Raw genomic sequence first — 20,032 nt, forward strand, 5'->3', positions numbered from 1 at the left:
ATTTCCTTCCTAGCAATCTCTCTCTTGTTCTCTCTCTCATTATTACTAGAATATGTGTATTAAGATTTGTGCTGCCTACACACAGGTTCTTGAGGTGAGAACAGACTCCCCTATTTTCCACCTGTGGATTTTTCCTCACTGAGATCAAGTAGGACCATGAGAGAGCCAGAGATGACCCAAGACAAGGAGCAGAGAGAGCTCAGAGGTCTCCTGCTCTCCCTGTTTCTGGCAGAAGAGAAGTTCCTTCAGAAGAGATGTGATCCCTGACTTTTGTGGTCACTGTAGAGCATGCGAGTCTCACCTCCTGGTGGCAGCAGAGGTTGAGAGGTGCATGGCAGCGTTCTCTGGTGACTCAGGAACAAATGAGAAATGTTGCAGTGCTCCCAGATACCTCTCAGGAGCAAAGTCTGGTTTTCAGCAGCTTTACAGCTCACAGGCAGACAAGACGTCTAGCAAAATATTTGATGGGTGAGATCCTCCTGAAGAAAAATTGATAATAATGTTCTTGCATCACTAGGCCTGAAACCATTTTTGTTTTTCCAGTATGACCCTGTATCAGCTGAAGTCACCTTGATCTTTACAGCACTTTGTTGCCATGGCAAACTCATCTTGTGGGCCCCATTTCTGGTAGTGCACTCAGAAAAAGTTTCTGGGAAGATGATGATGTGTACAACTAATTTATGAGCTGCTTGTTACAGGTTTGCTTTATCCTCTTAGCTGGCATCTTTACCACGTTGCTCACAGGAGCTGTTCTGTGGTGTTGTGATTCATGCAGCCTGTAGCAACACTACCACTGCTTTCTACCGTGGCACTAACATTAAACTACATTTCTCTTAGATTTTCCCCTTCAAACACTGAAGAGTTTCCAAGCTGGCTTCTTTCTCAAGCTGATCATTGCTTTTTCTGTGTTCTTTGTAATGCCACAGGAAAAATGTAATTAAAAATGTGGCATTCCATGGGGCTTAGGCACGCTGCAACACTGTAGAGGGATTTTAGCAGTATTCAAGATCTGTGCTTTTCCACTGAGCAGCCTCTGACAGATTGAAAACACTTTGAGTAATACCAGATCTATGTACAAGATCAATACAAATAAAAAGATTTTTCTCCTTTCTACACATGCTGATTTATTATAGTAGCTTTGATCATAAACAACTGTTATTGTTTAAAGAAAGATGCTGTAAACATTCATTTTAAAAAAGAGAGAATATATGAAATTACATCAACTTGGCAAAATGGGAACCTTCAAAGCTGTCAGGTTTTGTATCTATGTGTATTTAAGAACCTGACACAACAAACTAAGAGTTGAGTCAGTTGAAACCTTGTCCTCCCAGTGAGGCCAGTTCTGTGATGATGTCCCAACATCTGGTACCTCCCGTGGTGTTTGTGGGTACCAACTGGACTGACAGCTTCCCTTATCACCCAGTCCCTCCCATGGAATTACCCTGCAGAGCACAAGCATTGGTGAATTCAGGATTTGCTGCATTTCACTGGAATTGCTCCAGAAGAGCAACTGATGAGTGCTAGAACAGTTTGGGTAGGAAAGGACCTTAAAGACCATCTAGTTCCAACACCTCTGTCATGGGCAGGGAACTCTGTTAGACAAGCTGCAGATAGCAAAGAATGAATTAAATTCTTTACCAGTTTGTCACTTCTAAGGAACAGGCACTTGATAGTTTAAGAGTAGACAATTTCTGTCAAGGTCTTTCTGAAGATTCCTTCCTTTTGGCACTGTACTTTCCATGCTTCCATATCTCAAGGTGTGTGATTTTTAAAAACAAATATGATGAAATAAATTGTCTTGAAACAACAGATTGAAAGCAAATTCCTTTGTCCTAAGAGGTATCAAGAAAACCTTTAATTTTCTCAATTACATAATATTCTAGAAAAATCTAAGGATCATTTAAAGTCCTGACTGGGGAAGTGCACGAAGTCCTGGGGTAATGACAAGTGACAGGAGATGCAATAGGTCACCCTGCTGATCTTTGACCTCAGTGATGGCCAGTTAAAGCCTGACCTGGTGCGTTATGTAACTTGTCCAGTGTCTGACCACAGCAGCCCTGAGGTCAGGGCTGAGTGCTCACCATTTAGCAAGGTTGGCAGTCCTGGTGGCAGCAATGTCAAACTCTGCAACAGCAGGGCCAGTAGGGATGTGTCGTGCTGGAATTTTGAGAAGTTTCCCAGCTCCTGAGATAAAGCATATCCAGATGTTCTGTGCTCAGTCCTGAGATTAACCAAATTGACAAGGTATTTATTCTTATTACCCAGTTAGAAGTATTTATGTTTGTTTTCTGTGTGCTCTCAGAGCTGCCATCTGGGTCAGATTTTCAAAGTCAGGAGACCATGTAAATGAGTTTTCCAGAAATCATTGTCCTGATAAAATCCAAAAATGAAGATTGTGAGTTAGGAAGCACAAGGTCCTCGGGATCCAAATCAAAATACATTCGTTCAAGGAAGAAGTAAGGCCACATCCAAGGCACTTGAAAACGTGAAATTTAAACCAAGTCTCACTCCAATTTTCCTTGGATTTTATTTTAACATTTGTGAGTTTTATGCTATAAAATGCCATTTATAAAGCTCTTTTAATCTGTCTTGGGAAAGCCAAAACCAGATTGTTTTTCCCAAGCTCTCTCCAATTTGCCTTTTTGCTAGTATGATATCCAAGGAATGTGATGCTCACCAGAAATGTGAGTAGAAAGGCTCATTAAATTAATTACAAGTCCAAGAAATGAAAGAGCTTATAATTCACCTTTAGGTTTCACACAGAAACAAAACATCTCACCTCATTTGTGGAAGGCTCTGGATGTAGGTATTGAGCTGCAGAGGAAAATGACAGTGTAAGTTCAAACATGGGGAACACGGCCTGAGAGAAGACAGCAATTTAAATTCCTTTGATTCTGTAATTCAGTTATCCATGCTGTCATCTAACAGAGTATCATGGAAATCTTTGTAAAATAAGCCAACATACAAATCAGGGAGGATAAGTATGAACTGTAGCTCAAGGTTGATATTGCGAAAGGAATATCAGCTCTAAGGGCTGTTTGTGGTGCTTTATGCTGGGTTAACTAACACTCATACAATAAAACAGCATTATTTTGAGGGGGCTGTGCTATGCTTTGCCAAACTATCTTGAAAGATACGAACTAAAAGAGAAATCTCTAAGTGGACTTGAGAGGCAGATCTGCTTTGCATGCATTATAATTTGTTGCTGTCCTGCTCTGACACACTGCGCTGTGAAATATTCTAGCTGTGCTCCAGGAAAGGCTAAGGTTTCCTGTCCTGCCACATATGTCTTAATGTAGAGTTCCACTGTCAGTAAACAACCAGAGTAACACAATCATGGGCCATGAAAAGCCATTTTTCTATATAAGGATTGTTCACTATGAACAATCCAATAATCCCACCCTGTGCCTAAGAGCATTGTCCAAACACTCCTGGAACTCTGACAGGCTGGGTCTCTGTGCACCGTCCTGGGGAGCCTGTTCAGGGCCCAGCCACCTCTGGGGGAGGAACCTTCTCCTGAACCAACAGCAAACCTCCCCTGACACAGCCCCAGCCGTTCCCTTGCTCCCATCCCTGGTTACAGAGAGCAGGGATCAGTACTTCTCTGCCCATCGTGAGGAAGCTGTAGGGTGCTATGAGGTCTCCCCTCAGTCCCTTCTTCTCCAGACTGAACAAAAAAAGTGATCTCAGCTGCCATTTCTACGAGTTCCCCTCCAGACCCTTCATCATCTTTGTAGCTTCCTTTGGTCACTTTCCAGTAGCTTGATATCCTTCACTGTCAGACAGGGACTGAAGGCTGAGTTCCCCAGCAATGTTAACTGCGAGGTTTGCCTTCAAATCTGCCTTTGCTTCACAAAAGCTCCTATTTTTCATTTTTGCTGAGTGGCAGCAGAGTTTCAACAGGAGGAGAAAGGGTGAAGCCTGTCCTTGTGGCTTTGCTAAGGGTGGGAAGAGAGGTGGAACTGTCCTCGTGCCAGCTCTGCAGATGCGTGCTGGTTTTAGGTAATGATAAACTTGCACCTTGAGCCTCCTGGCTTGGGTGAACTCCATATCCAGCCTGTGCTCAGAGGAGAGGAACTGTCCCATGCCATTGAGGAACTGAACACTGGTGCCATGGGGCAAAACATCAGCTCTTGAGGAACGCTGGATGTTCCCTGCAGCATTCCTAAGACAGTGTTAAACTCGAGTGAGGGTCCTGCAATCCTGCCTTGGCACCAGTGCTTGAGCAGCCTGTGAATCCTTGCACACGCTGAGCTTGTGCAGCTAAACCAACACACAATTCCCTGTTATTTACCCTGCCTCTAAATAACCACAATAAGTGGGATGCAATTCCTCAGTCTCCTCACATGCCTAATTCCCAACGACTTCAATGAGCATTTCTGCCAGAGACAGGGCTGTGGAATTACTCCTAACAACTGGCATGACTTAACTTGTTCCTTCTTATAACTTTATGGTTTACTTACATGTCAAATTGTATTTTCTGGATTAGCAGAATGAATATAATAACCCTCTTTCTTCAAGTAGGTCAGAGTTTTCCTCTTTTCTGCAGGGCAAATTACTGTAAAATGTGAACATTTCATGGGCTCCCTTTTCCATATTTTGGTTACTGTCATGTGTAGTCTTTTAGGTATCGACAGGTAACTATATAGTACACATTAAGTTTCTGCTTTCCCTTTTTTATTCACATAAAATACTTCATCTAGCTGAGAGCAATTCCTCCAAGATCTACAGTAGTAGCTGCTACTGTGCACAATGTGAATGGTTTAAAATTCCAGTTTGATAGTGTTTAAAGAAGAAAAGTGTATTTTCTGTGTCTTGATATTAAATACCAAAAACAAAGGAGGAAAGAGAGCCATGACACTGATCCTATATAAAACTGATCAGGTTTAAATTAAACAGAGCTTTTAAGGCACTTTCTCTCAGGTCTTGATTAACCAGATTCCAGTTTGAGAGTTATTTCATATTAATAATTTTTAAATCTCAGAAACAGTTCATATCAGCTTTTAAAAATGCATTTACACATAGTATCTGTGCATTCCACATTATGTCTTTATTTCTTCTTTCAGACCTTACAGAATCCAAAAGCAAGCAAGCCTTTTCTTGCTTGAGGGTTGCTTGTTTGTGTATTTGCTTGTTTTTGAATCTTCACCTTCCAGACAGGAATCTGCTGTTTTCCTGCATGTCTGGCTTCTGAATTCACCTCTTGGGGCAATTTGCCTCCAGCCCCATGAGGCAGAGCTGAACCTAAGATTCAGCACTTCAGTCGACCTTGGTTGCCTTTAGTTTGCATTTTTTACATTTCCAGATGTGTATTTCCCTTATATGACAGGTGCTACTTAATCCTTTGGACGAGTTTTGTTCTTTCTATATTTTTCTGCTTATTGTGAAAGGAACATGGTTGGATGAATCTAAATCAATTTGGAGGTGAGCTTATGAATAAGAGCATTTAAAGGCAGGTAAAAGGCAGCTCTTGAGTTGAGTCTATGAAAGATGAAAGGGATGTAGCTCCCAGCATTTTATTTTTGTGGCTAAACAGGTAGAAGGCATCATTAGCATCACCTGAGATAACAGATCTATGTTAATGAAATGCCATGCTAATGAAATGTCGAAGTAAAAAACAATCTAACCTTAAACCAGCATTTCTTACCTGGGAAAATCCCCTTGATCTCATGGATTGCAAATCCTGGATCATGTCCTATAAGGCTATTTAAGAAACATAAGTATGCAACAAACAATGTGATTTTTTCCTCACACCAGAGATTATAGAATCATGATTTGGGTTGGAAGGGACATTAAAACTCATCCAGTTCCAAACTCCCCTGCTGTAGGCAGGGACATCCCAGGCTGCTCCAAGCCCTGTCCATCCTGGCCTTGGACACTTCCAAGGACCCAGGGGCAGCCACAGCTTCTCTGGGCACCCTGTGCCAGGGCCTCACCACACTCATAGGGAGGAATTTCTTCCTAATATCCAATCTAGACCTTCTCTCTGGCACTAGGAAGCCATTCCATTGTCCTGTCACTCCAGGTCCTTGTCCAAAGTCTCTCTCCATCTTTCTTGTCAGGTCCCTTCAAGTACTGGAAGGCCTCAGGTCACCCCAACACTTCTCCAGGCTGAACAACCCCAATTCTCTCAGCCTTTCCTCAGAGCAGAGCTGCTCCATCCCTCTGATCAACTTGGTGGCCTCCTCTGGACTTGTTCCAGCAGGTTCTTGTCCTTCCCCTGCTGGGGACCCCAAAGCTGGATGCAGAACTCCAGGTGGGATCTCACCAGAGTGGAGTAGAGGGGCAGAATGAACTGGGACAACATGTAATACTCAAAGCAGAGAGGTCATTGCTTATTCTCAGCCTTAAAATGCTAGGCTTTTCACAAAAATCATAACTTCAACTAGAAATAAAGGGTTTCAATGGCTCCTAGACAATAACTGCCTCTGGACTTAAGGAACTGGGCACAGTACAACTGTGTATTCGTTCAGCAGTCATGACTCTGAAATGTATTTTGCAATTTATCACCTAAGGCACAACCTTTTGGTGCTTCATGAACTCCTCTTTGGCAGCAGATGCAGGGCACTGTTTGCTGGCAGAATTGGGCTAGTAGGAGACACAAACACATCAGCAAATTGAGCCTTACTCTCTGTGTGTTTATAGAGCTCAACATCATCTGCTCTCCTCCCAGCCCTCCCTGCATCAAGCTGACTGCACACTGGGAAAATTTTCTCCTAGGGCATTGCTCTCCAAAGGCATAAGCAGTGCTGCTCCCTGACATCCAAGGTTTGAGCAATTTGGTTAGAAGATATGACAAGGTTCAGGAATATTTTCGAATTGCTTGCTTTAGTGAAGGGAAGCTATGCAAATTCTCTGTGTGTCAACTAGGATATTGTGTTTTCTTTGTGGAAGAAATAAATTCTTTTCCTGCATTGATAAATTTGTCAGGGCGATTTACGGACAAAGAGCAAGAGGCACTAAAAAGTAACCACTGCTAAGACTGAGGGGTTTTTGATTTGCCTTTTTTTTTTTTTGTGTTGTTTTTTTTTGTTGCTCTTCCTAATGAGGTGGATATGATAAAAAGTGAAATATTGTTTGCTTTCTTCTGTACTCTGCTCTTGTGAGATCCCACCTGGAGTGCTGGAGCAGCCCCAGAGGAGGGCACAGCAGTGATTACAGGGATGGAACACCTCTCCTAGGAGTAAAAGCTGAGAGAATTTGAATTGTTCACCCTGGAAAAGAAAAGGCTTTGGGGAGACCTCAGAGCCCCTACCAGCACCTAAAGGAGCTCTAAGAGAGCTGGAGAGGTTCCTGGGACAAGGGTATGGAGTGACAGGGCACAGGGAATGGCTTCCCACTGCCAGAGGGCAGGGATGGATGGGATATTGGGAAGGAATTGTTCCCTGGGAGGGTGGGGAAGCCCTGGCACAGGGTGCCCAGAGAAGCTGTGGCTGAATCCCTGGAAGTGTCCAAGGCCAGGTTGGAGAGGGCTTGGAGCAACCAGCCTGGGATAGTGGAAGGTCTCCCTGCCCATGGTAGCAGATGGAACTGGATGAGTTTTAAGGTCCTTTCCAATCCAAACCAGTCTATTATTTTTTTTGGGTTTTTTTGCTAAAACCAGAATTTATTTATGAAACACACCCCACAGTTCCCCTTAAACGCCCAGATCTTCTGGTTACAAAATGCTCTCCAGTGTTATTCAGCCCGGGGAAAGGTCAGGGTTGTGTTGGCTCGTTCCAGCCTGTCCCTGCTCGCCTGCTGGCCCCAGCTCAAAGCTCCTGCTCGGAGCACACCGGGCCCTCCTGGACCTCACTCCCCCACGTTTTCTCCCTCTCTTCCAAGGCAGCAGAGCCTGAAGTTCGGGGTTCCATCAATGTCCTTCCATGCGGAGAAGGGCAGGGCATGGGGACAGTGGATGGACCATGACAGACTGGAGAGGAGATTGGTGTGTGTAGGCAAAAACACCTGGCACAGGAGCTCCATGAGCAATTCCTTAGCAACCTCAGTGAATCCCCGGCTGTTATTCCGAATTATTTTCTGATAGCCATATATCAAAAGATTGGGAAAAAGCTCACGTTCATCTCTTGGGAAGAGAAAGGTCAGAGTTGAGCACACACAGAGTACTTGTCATCACATCCCTGGGGAACCTGCAGCCACCAGCACAGACACCACCACCATCCCACACATTTCCCATTCCCAGGAATGTTTTCCCAATTCCTCTCAATTTTTTCGTCAGTGCTCGCCGTTTTCTACAGTGACTTCCTCGAGGACATAAGTGCGGATGAGCGGCGACAGCGGCGGGAGGGCGCGGGGGCGGAGGAGTTCCGTGTGTGGGGGGGTTCTGTGGCTACAAAGATTGCTCCCAAGGCTAGTTCGGCAGAGCGGAGACGAGCCGCCAGCCTGAGGGCCGGGGTGCCGGTGTGAGGGATGGAGGAATGTGGTGAGTGAAGGAAGAACGCAGCCCTCGCTCTCAGGGCCGGAGTGCCGGTGTGAGGGATGGAGGAATGAAGCGAGGATAGGAAGAACGCAGCCCTCGCTCTGAGGGCCGGAGTGCCGGTGTGAGGGCCGGGGACATCGCCCCTGAGGGCCGGGGGTGGGCAGGGCCCCGGCTCGTGCTCGCCCACCAATGGGGAGCCCCTGCGCCAAGGGGAGGTGTCGCAGCGCGGGGGCGGTGGCTGCCAATCAGCCCCGATAGCCAATCGGCAGGCGCAATTCTAATGACGTCAACAGGGAGGGGCGGGGCGAGGCGCGGTGACAGTGGCCCGCGGCCGCACCCGGCTCTTATCCGCGGGCCCCGGCACCGGCAGCACCTCCGGCACCTGCGGCCGCTCCGGCACCTCCAGCATCTCCAGCAGCACCAGGTACGGCCCGTCCGGCCCTCGAGGGCCATTTCTGCCTCTCTCCGGCCACCGTGGCCCGGTTCTGTCCCGCCGCAGCCGGCCCCGTCGGCAAGGCCCCGGGAGCGCTGTCACTGCGCGGGGAGCGGGGGAGGTGACAGTCCGTTCCCTCCTCTGTGCCTGTGTCAGCCCTGCTCCGCGATGTCACATCCCTCCCTCTGCACTGACTTGGACCGTGGCCTTGGCGGAGAGATGGCCAGCGAGATCTGGTATTTCACCGCTGGGTTTATTGCTTTTCCTTATTTATTTATTTTTTTAAAATTCGTTTCCTGGAGAAAAGAAGGCCCAGAGGGGGCTTTATCCTTTCTATAACTCCCTGACGGGACTGTAGCCAGGCAGGGATTGGGCTCTCCTCCCAGGTGACAAGTGACAGGACTAGAGTAAATGGGCTCTAGCTGTGCCAGAGGAGGTTCAGGTTGGACATCAGGAGGAAATTTTTCCTTGGAAGGGTGATTTGACATTGGAAGGGGCTGTGCAGAGACGTGGTGGCGTCCCCATCCCTGGAGGTGTCCATGGAAGGGCTGGATGTGGCACTCAGTACTCTGGGATGGGGACAAGGTGGGCATTGGGCACAGCTGGGACTCGGTGATCTCAGAGGTATTTTCCAGCCTCGGTGATTCTGCAGTTCTTGTCTGCCAGCCTAGCTGTTCTGTCAGCTGTTCCTGACAGAACCAGGCCACTGTCACCGCTCCTGTGGTGCTGGTGTGCACAGGTAGCTTGGCACGTGCACACTGATGTCCCCCTGCTTGTCCCCTTGAGTGTTCACCCCTTTGACTCAGCTGGGGGAGGCTGCAGTGTGGCACTGATTGCTCTCTGCTCTATCAGCATGAACCTGAGTGTTTTCATGTGTTTGGCAACACCCCCCATTTACCTTGGGGTGTTTTTCAGTGTCAGGTTCATACAACCATTCAGTTCACCTGTCCAGTCTGCAGGCTCCTGTCTGGATAATCTTGCTCAATAGCTGAGCAAAGCTGTTCAAGTGTTTTACAGCTGTGTTTTGAGTGGTTTTCTGTTCTGATGCAAGACCTCTTCCAGTTGGTGTAATTTCCTGGCTTCTGATTCCTGTACTGTCTGCTCCAGTGCATGATCATATTTCTCACACTTGTTAATGAGTTTGATTTTATTTCATTTTGTTTGCTTGGGTTTTTCACCTTATTATGCCCCTCCTCTTTCCTGAAATTTCTGTTCACCTTGTCTTGCTCATCATCAACCCCAAATTTTCCCCTTCCTTTTAACTCCAGATTCATCTGTATTTCTCAGCCTTACTCAGCTCTTCTCCATGTAATCTACCACACTTGGCTAAAGTGATGTTGTCTCACTAGCACAGTGTGCAGGGCAATTCCCTTCATGGAGGAAAAAGATATTTTTAAAAAAATGTGATTAATATTTTCCAATATGCAAGAACTAAAGCAAGAACCTCAAACTGGGGATCTGTGATCCTTCATGCAGAGAGGTAACTCTGATACAGGGCAGATAAGAGTTTAACTTCTTTGTACTTTTCATTTCAGGAATGTCTGGCAAATCTCCAAAATCTAGAAGCTTGTGATAGGATTAGCTGCTCTGCCATGGAGGTGTGCCAGGGGCCAGGATGTAACAGACCAATTACATTTTAGGGGTTGAGGAGGTTGAAATTTTGAGTCATCAAAATTTTTTCTTGCACAGAGAAGTATTTGTCTTTTTTGTTTGTGAAATCCTTGAAAAATAATCTTGAAAAGTATTAAAACAAAGGGCTAATCTTTAACAGCTGGAAACATGCCCAGTTGTGCAGCATTCATCTCTTGCTGGAATGGAGAATACTGACTCTTCCTAAACACTTGGATTTTGGTAGATGGAGAAAAGTCTTTTAGCTTTGGTTAGAAGTGAGGAGCAGAAATGTCATACCTGAGAAGTCTGCTGAAAGAAATGCCTCTCTGTTCAAGGCAGCACATCCAGGGTGTGGATTTTTTCCAAAATAAATTAGGGATAAATCCATAACTTACTACTTCTGTCTTCTGCAAGCAGCCTGAAATAACAGCACCCTTGTGTAAGCCATCCTTGCATCCTGCTGTTGGTTTTTAGGGTAGGTTTTGCAGTCTGCTTCTGTTGGGTGGTGCAGCAGTGTCCAGGCTGCTCAGCTCTTCACTCTGCTGTGGAGTGTGTTACAGGGAAGCTGCATTTGATAAGCAGAGCACTTGTTGTGATCTGTGATCCTGTTCTGGGGATTAAACCTGTTGCCAGTTTGTAAGTGTGATGTTCTGTGAGACCAGAAACCTGAGCTTTGGGAACTCTTGGCTCTCTGCTGTTCCCTGCTGTGGGAAGAGCTTCCTCAAACAGCTTTTCAAGTGCCAACTCATGTCCTCTTCTCTGGGAAGTATCTTTATATGCACTGAGGTGCAGGCACGGAGAAGAAATCAAAGTGCATTTTCCTCATGAAATCCTATCCTCAGGTTATCCCTAAATGGTGAAACTACAAGGTTATGTATTCAGGGGAAATTGCTGGGAAAATACAGATGCTCTAATGATCATTAATATCTGACATATTCTTACTTTCTGTCTACTTTTTGGTCATAGAATCCCAGAATGGTTTGGGTTAGAAGGGACCTTAAAGCTCATCCAGTGCCACTGTGACTACCATGGGCAGGGACACCTTCCACTGTCCCCATCCAGCCTGGCCTTGGACACTTCCAGGGGTAGCCAATCTCATGGAAGCTGTGACATGATTTGTCTGATGACAATCTGGTAGAAAATGGGCATTCCAATAGAACAAGAAAACTGATTAACTTAACTTTCTTACTGTAGTTTATATTAGTAAATCAGAATTTAAGGCACAGTGAAAAAGGAACACTTACAGGAAAAATTATGTAACCAACTCACAGACTTGCTGAGTCACAGAGTTTCGTTTTCTGTTTCTGTATGTGTAGAGAATAGAAACATGACTTGTTTGATGTTAATCCCATGTTAATTTATACTTCATATAAGCTTTCTTGGCTGAATTGCAAAATAGTTAAGGAACCTGTAATCCTGGCAGTAAAACCACTTCAGTCATGTCAGACATTTCTTCTGAAGAGTTCTTAGTGCTAATTATTAACTTTATTCTTTTCCCTTCCAGATCTGCATCAGAATTCCTGAGGTCCATGATGTTTTCCAAGCTAACCCGCTCCCAGCACCTCGCTGTTCTCTGCCGAGGTCTTCATTCCTCACTGAGCTCTGCTACCTCAGTTGCTCCCAAAAAAACCCTTCAGAGGCCTCTCTCCTCGGATTTAATCTTTGAACGTGAGGCCAAATATGGTGCTCACAACTATCACCCACTGCCTGTTGCTCTGGAAAGAGGAAAAGGTATTTTATTTCGGTTTTTCCTGGAGGTTGTAGGTGTTGTGTGTCTGTGGAGGTGAATGAGAACATGGCAGAATGATTTTGACCTGATTGATTTCTGAGTCTTTGTTGGGGTTTTTTTGGGTGGGATTGAGATCACTGATGAAATAAAGTCAGCAAATTGTTGATTAGAGAGCTGGATCATTATGCATAATGGCACCTGAAAAAATTGTTGTGTCTCTAAAATGATTTAAAGGGTTGATAATTTCCAGAACAACCCAGCAAGAAATTTTTTAAGCAACTTAATTTCTTCTGTTACCTTGTGTGGAGAGGTTTAATGTTAATATGAGCAGGAAAAGGTGCATTGGAACCCTATCTAAGTCCTTGTGGGCTGTTCATATATTATCACATAATTTAAATTTACTCTGGTCTTTAATTATGCTTGAGGAGCATTTTTTGGTCTTGTGTCTTCTTTTATTTTGTGTGCTGACCATTGGATTTTTTTCCCAGGTGTTTACGTGTGGGATGTTGAAGGTAGGAAGTATTTTGACTTTCTGAGTGCTTACAGTGCAGTCAACCAAGGCCACTGTCACCCAAAGATTGTGGATGCTCTGAAATCCCAGTCTGAAAAACTGACCCTGACATCCAGAGCATTCTACAACGATATCCTTGGGGAATATGAGGAGATGGTCACCAAAATGTTCAATTACAACAAAGTTCTTCCAATGAACACAGGTAAAGAAATATTTTGTTTCCATTTTAGTTCCTGTGTCTGATTCAATGGTTGTGTAACGTTCTCTGCTGCACTGATGGCCTGTTTGATGTGCAAGAGTGCTAATGGGGCTGCTTTTTGTTTTAGGAGTGGAAGCTGGAGAAACTGCCTGTAAACTGGCTCGGAAATGGGCCTACACTGTGAAAGGAATTCCAAAATACAAAGCTAAAATCATTTTTGCAGGTATGTTAAGTGTGTGTTATGAGTTGAGGACTTGAGGATCTGGACACTGGGTTACTGGGAGACAGGCTGAAGTCACTGGGAAAGAAAGAACATCCAGTCCTCCATGCTCTTCTAATCTCTTAAAGTGCAGTACTCCTTATTCCTGAGTTGTTCCTACATAAATTTTTTGTGGATTAATTCCTCAGATTGGTGCCAGATCTCTCACAGATTGTACAATAGGGTTAAGGTGCCCTCTTGGCTTCACCTGCAGGGTTTTTGTCCTGCATTCCCAGGTCTTCCAGAAATTGGCATTATCAGAGTTATTTTCAATTTTCCAGACTACTAACAAAACTTAAGGATATTATTTTGTATAGTTGTCAGGACTTAAGAGTATAATTTTCTTTTGGTTTTTGATATAGCAACAGAGTGTATTTATGGCATCAATGCAAAATGCTAACAATTAGGAGGGGGATGCTAATATCTTATTAGATAACCCTTAAAATGCATCACCAAGTGGAAAGTGTGATGTCCTTCAAAGTGTTCTGGCTCTTGGTCAGTTCTGTAACAATTTCCTCTTTTTTTTTTCCAGCTGGCAACTTCTGGGGCAGGACAATGTCTGCCATCTCCAGTTCTACTGACCCATCCAGCTATGATGGCTTTGGACCCTTCATGCCAGGATTTGAACTGATCCCATACAATGATCTACCAGCTCTTGAGGTATTTGACAATTTTTTATTCTTTTATATGGAATCATTTTGTAATGTCTCTTTGGTAAATAACAAGGAAAATCAGAAGTTTATACTTTGAAACATGTGCCTTGACATTAAGATATCTGTAAGTAGATGTATATAAGGAATTTGTTTGTTATAATTATGGATAGGAAATGTGGGTAAATTCTGCTTTGGTTTTGGTTTTCAGTTATGCTTTAGGATGTGAAAGAAAAATTACGTGATCTGTTTAATTTCCCTGCCACTTGGAAACATCCCTGCCCATGGCAAGAAGTGGGATGGGATGAACTTTAAGGTCCCTTCCCACCCAAACCATCCTGTGATTCTATGACTACAATTCACTGCAGTTGCAAATAGTTATTTCCAATTTCACAGCATCCTTAAAACCATGCCAGGCTGCTGTTTCACTTTCACAAGCTGCTGAAATGCCAGTGATTCCCAGTATTTCCCTGTGTTTACTGAGGTTAATCCTGTCAAGCAGCTGGGGAGGCGTTACCTTGATTAGGTACCATTTCTGTGAGAAAAAATCTCTGTACCTGTTGGGTCTGCTTCCTACAAGTGAGTGGGCTTTGGAGACTGAGGGATTACAGGACAGAGCTGCTTTTCTCCTTGGACTTGGGTTAGGGGACACAGAGATCTCTCAGTGGGCTACAGCTGCAGTGTGGAAAGGCTTGTTCAGCTCTGAACCTACATCAGGCTGCCCATGGTGAAAGGCCTGCAAGTATTTAATGCCTTCATTAGAGCTGAATTCATTCTGCTTATGGGGCAAAGCTGAGAAAAGCTGTACTAAATTCTTGCTGGGAATCATTAGATCTCTTGTGCCTTGTGGACTTCTAAACCTTTTTGAACTTGATAGTGCAGAATGTACCTGTGGACTTTGCTTTAAGGTGAAATTGTCTGGAGGGGCTCAATTCCTTTTTTGGTTAAGGGAAGAGTTGAGCAATTGTTTGTATTGCATGGGGTAATATGAAACTGAAGGTATTTCTGAGGTGATTTATGAACTGATCTGATAGACTGCTTGTCTGGGTTTGCAGTTTGCAAGGTTTGTACTTCCCAAGCCAGCACCGCAGCTGATTTCACACTGCCAACAGTGACACAGCATTGGAACTGAAATGGCACTCAGAGAGAGCTGCCTGACAGGAATGCTGCTCTCATCTTTTGAGGAAGAACACCAGGGCTAGTATCAGGTTCTGCTACATGTATTTTCTGTATTTGACCTGAGTAAAAGCTTTTTCTTTTTGTCTCTCCTCTCCCTGTGCCCAATGTTGCAGCGGGCCCTTCAAGACCCCAACGTGGCAGCTTTCATGGTGGAGCCAATTCAAGGGGAAGCAGGTGTGATTGTTCCTGACAAAGGCTATCTCACAGGAGTGAGGGACCTCTGCACAAAACACAATGTGAGAATTCCCTGTAACATCAGACATTAAACACTTAACACTACACACTGTGTTTACTGTAAGGTCACCCTGCTATGTAAGGTGTACAACTTTATATGCAATTTAATAATTTCCTTTTCTTTCAGTGGAATAATGCAGGGATACCTCTTGTATTTCTTGGTAATATCTCACTATCTCACTTAGCAGTGCGCATTTTTCACTAGTTCTTACTATTGTCACTGATTTAAGTTTCTAATTAATATTCTTCAACTGGATTTATTTTAGATTCATTTAACTTCTAAATTCTTTTCCACATTATAATTTTCCAATTACCATGGCCATCCAAGACCTTTGTTGCTGATGTGCATAACTGCTACCAAGAATTGGTAACAATAATGGGACACAGAATGAAACACTGAGGAAATTGGTTATCAGTGATCTCTGATTTAAAAATCAGTGGTCTCTCTGTTCCAACAGAATTCAGATTCCTAATTCGTAAGTGCTACTCATAATTGTTTTCATATCTTCAAAGAAAGACATTGACATATTATTAATAAAGTTGTCTTCATTATTACTGTGATACCTCAAAAAATTGTAATAGAATTGGGTTAGGAATGACAGCAAAAGTAATTCCCTGTTCTGTTTGGATTTTTCTTCTCTTTAAAGGTTCTGTTTATTGCTGATGAAATACAGACTGGTTTAGCCAGAACAGGGAAAATGCTGGCTGTTGACCATGAAAATGTGAGACCTGATATAATTCTTCTTGGAAAGGCCCTTTCTGGTGGCTTATACCCTGTGAGTACTAAAGAAATACCAATAATTTAAAGTAAGATAAAATTACTCAAACATTTGTCGAATAATCTTTTTTTTCCCCCCTTAGTCATCAACACTGAAAATCTGCCAGTTGGAAGAACAATAAATCTGATGTTTGTTGTACTTGGAAATTGTTGTTTGCAAGGCTAACTATGATTTATGACCAGACAGTCCAACTTGAGAGAGACATAATAAAATAATGGAATACCAAATACTACCTTTATAGCTGAACAACTGGCATTATTTCATTTGTCTGGCATGCCTGCATGGCTGATTTTATCCTCTTGGAGTGACTTAAATTCCCGCTGATTAGGCTGGAAATTACAATGCCTTGAACTGTTTTGGCCAACTGACAGGATTTCTGAGTTGTTAAACCAAGTATTGAAGCTTAAACTCTTGAAATAATATTCAGTTTGGAGAAATTCCCTCAGCTGTGATTGAAAGTTGTGTTACCACTGTAGCTAAGTGTATTTAACGGATTAATTATGGGATTGTCAGATCCGCTGTTCTGCTGGGAATGTAAATGTAATTTATCACCATAGGCTGAACATTTCCTGAGCTCTGAGGGAAGGTTTGCTTTAGATATATTAAAGTTTCCTGTTGTAAGTATGTGAATTTGCTGTCCTTCCCATTTCAGGTCTCAGCAGTGCTGTGTGATGATGAAGTTATGCTGACCATTAAACCTGGTGAACACGGATCCACCTACGGAGGAAATCCATTAGCTTGCCGTGTGGCAATAGCAGCACTGGAGGTTTGTGTGTGGGGCTGGAGATCTGGAATCCAAATTAAAAAGGGTCTCATGATCTCTGCTTAAATAAGTGGTATTATTTTTCATGCTATGAGTAGAAATCTAGCTTTAAATAACTATGGAAAATTGGTAGTGGTTAGCTGTAGATCATAAAACAAATTTTAAAGTTTTTATTGGAAATGTGTCTCACTTCCTGTGTTCTTATGATCTTAATGTCTTAAATGTCAAAATAAGATTCATCTAGAGGAAGTTTCAAGGCAATTATGTAAATTTGACCAAATACCTTAATTAATTTCATGAAGACATTTTGAAATTGGCTTATTTTACTATATCAGCAGAAACTGCTGCTCTGTGAGCTTGAGAACAGGTATGGATCTCAAACAGAAACTACAATGTCCTGTCCAGAAGGTGCAATTCAATTATTTTGTGGTTGCTTAATTGACTGCATTGATGCAGGTCACACAGAAAAACTCATCACTACCCAGTACTCAGACTTGGGCAGATTCAGAGCCTTCAGAGGTTTACTGTTTACTTGCAAATAACAGCAAACAAAGAGCAGTTAATTTAGAATAAAATTTCAAAGACATTATTGTTTCTTGTAGACATGAATGAGTAAGGGCTCAATACCAACCTGCTGGGACTTGCAGCCTGTGCAGGGACACTGTGGCTGCAACAGCTTTTGTGAATCAGCAGGTTCAGTGTCATTATCCATCCTTCCCCATGGCAAACAGAACAAATGCAGTGCCCTTCAGCTGATTGTACATCTGACTTCTCTTTAGGTAATTGAAGAAGAAAATCTGGCAAAAAATGCAGAAATAATGGGTAATCTGCTAAGAAGTGAGCTCATGAAGACTCCATCTAATATTGTAACTGCAGTAAGAGGAAAAGGACTCTTAAATGCAATTGTAATTCGGGAAACCAAAGGTGAGGAAATAAAATCAAATCCACAAACAGCATGGAGAAGTATTTTTCAACTTTAGGGGATGGCATGTAGACATGATGTTTGTGTTCAGAACATGGCCATAGTACTGTAGTGTCACTGAAATTTTATGTAAGTTACTGTGTGCTGTTAAAAATATTTTTTTTTTAACTAAAAAAAGCTGAACAATTGTTTGTAAATTATTTAAACTCTTATGATTTCATAATGTTCAAATCTCTTGGTGACTCTGTCTCCCAACAAATACCTTTGTCTCTCCTCTTTGGAAAAAAACTGTCTACAGCTGGAACACCAGTTCCTGCCAGATTCCCAGTTCCTCCCAGGGGATCATGGGCTGGGATTAGTTGTTTTCAGAAAAGTTAGACGAGGACAATGAATACAGAAGGGTACAAAGAAGAAAAAAGTTAATGATGGAGAATAAGTTTATAGGGAGAAATTACATCAGAATAATATTGAATTATATCAGAAATCTGAATACCAAGGTACTTGGTCAAGGGATAAAGTCCTGCAGGAAGGTGGTGTCATTTTCCACAATGATGCACTGAAAGCCAGATTACATAATCTTGTCTGAAGTCCTGTCCACTTGTTCCTTTACCTCCTCCTCATATGCTTCTCCTTTTAAAATGTATTTTAAAGTCTAACTGAGTGCCAGACAAGCACTGAGCTGTGGAGGAGCAGAACTCAGTGTGCTGAGGCAAAGGACATCTCTGGAGCAGTGTCACAGTGCAGATTCCAGAGAGTGACCTCTCCTTTGTGAACACCACCCCTCTGCCAGCTGGCAAACAGCCCCACGTGCTGCAGGTGTGACACCTCCTCTGCTGTGCTGGGAACGTCCTCAATGTCCTGTTGATGTTCTCCGTCCCTCTCTCTCTCCCTCCCGTTGCAGACTACGATGCCTGGAAGGTGTGTCTGCGGCTCCGCGACAACGGGCTCCTGGCCAAGCCCACGCACGGCGACATCATCCGCCTGGCCCCGCCCCTCGTCATCAAGGAGGATGAGATCAGAGAGTGCATCGAAATCATCCACAAGACCATCCTGTCTTTCTGAAAGCATGGCTCTTACAGCCTGGCTGCTGGCTGGTCCAAGGGGGTGTGCTGAAATGTGTGTGATGAAGGCCTGCTCTTGAAGCATCTCTCATTCCTTTTATCTAAGAGGACTTGACTATGAAAACATAGCTTTTATCTTTAAATTATAATGGCTCTGTAGAAAGTACAGAATGATTTTAAAGACTTTCCAGTCTTGAAATACTTGGAAATAAAGTTCTGTATGTACTGAACAGCTAAGTTGGAATATTTGAGGGGAGATAACTATAGAAATCTGCTTAATTGTTATAAGTCTTGGCCAAAGTTTAAAGTGTGATTTATATATTTATGTTAGGTTGCCTTGCACTCTCATATCACTCTCTAAAACATGGCATTTGGCTATTTTTGCCTCTCAGCAAGATGTCTGTAGGATGGAAGCACTTATCATTGTGGGTGAATTTCTGTTTTTCACGTGCAGCTTGAAAAAAAATTCTAATGCTGAAGGTTTGACAAACTGGGTGTTATGCTGGTGGACTTGAGAAGCATCGAGCTGTGTTCTGTGTGTACAATATTTTGATTGTATGACAAGAGATGCTGTTTTCAAGCCTGGTCTCAGTGTTTGGCTTTGCAATCTTGTAAAATAAATCTGAACGTTTAGATCTGTTTTTACTGTTACAAAACTTTCTATCATCTGGATGTTTATATTAAAACACATTTTGCATTTAAAAAAAATACATTGATGTGCAATGAAAATACTCTTGAGTCTTCAAAAAGAGCAAACCTTATAAAAACTTGGGAGTTTTAAATTTTTCTTAGCTGGTTTTAGCTAAACCCTGATTAATCACGGAGTGCACTATGTCCCCTTTGCTGAGCACAGGGGTTAAATACAGCCACATGTTCATACTGTGAAGGGATAAATAATCCTTTGGGATTTGGAAGGCACCTTAGTTCATGGCAGTGACCCAGTGGGGTGACAGAACATTTTCCCTTCCTTGCCTTGGGTGATGTGTGGGTGAAGTAAGACTGAGTTTGATGTTTCTGAAAGCTTGGCTTATGGGCAAGGAGGGAAATACCCAAGAGAAAGCACGAGGTAAACAGCACTTGCTGGAGACCTTTCAGAGCCCCAACAGGTAAGGCTCCAAAACCCTCGGCAGCACAAAAGTTGACTTTTTTTAGAGTTACAAGGCTGGCAAGGATGAAGGACATGCTCAGGTCTGTTCCCTGCTCCAGCTCTGCCACTGTTTGCCTAACGGCCAAAAGGGGCTGTAGGGTAGAAGGTTCCAGTCTGTGTTTTGGTGCTTCCCTGT

At 43.3% G+C, this 20,032-nt stretch overlaps 1 protein-coding gene across 1 annotated transcript; it reads left to right on the plus strand.

The window, feature by feature from the left end:
- The first annotated feature begins 8,717 nt into the window (after window positions 1–8,717).
- Window positions 8,718–19,382, plus strand: OAT (ornithine aminotransferase). The gene is made up of 10 exons (XM_041461373.1): window positions 8,718–8,843; window positions 11,968–12,194; window positions 12,681–12,905; window positions 13,030–13,125; window positions 13,694–13,821; window positions 15,104–15,226; window positions 15,872–16,000; window positions 16,656–16,769; window positions 17,546–17,690; window positions 18,590–19,382. The coding sequence occupies exons 2-10, from the start codon at window positions 11,993–11,995 to the stop codon at window positions 18,748–18,750; spliced, it is 1,323 nt and encodes a 440-aa protein (XP_041317307.1). The 5' UTR covers window positions 8,718–8,843; window positions 11,968–11,992; the 3' UTR covers window positions 18,751–19,382.
- Window positions 19,383–20,032: the final 650 nt, after the last annotated feature.

The sequence above is a fragment of the Pyrgilauda ruficollis genome, unplaced genomic scaffold, assembly GCF_017590135.1.
Source record: "Pyrgilauda ruficollis isolate IOZ18807 unplaced genomic scaffold, ASM1759013v1 scaffold15, whole genome shotgun sequence".
Lineage (NCBI taxonomy): Eukaryota > Metazoa > Chordata > Aves > Passeriformes > Passeridae > Pyrgilauda > Pyrgilauda ruficollis.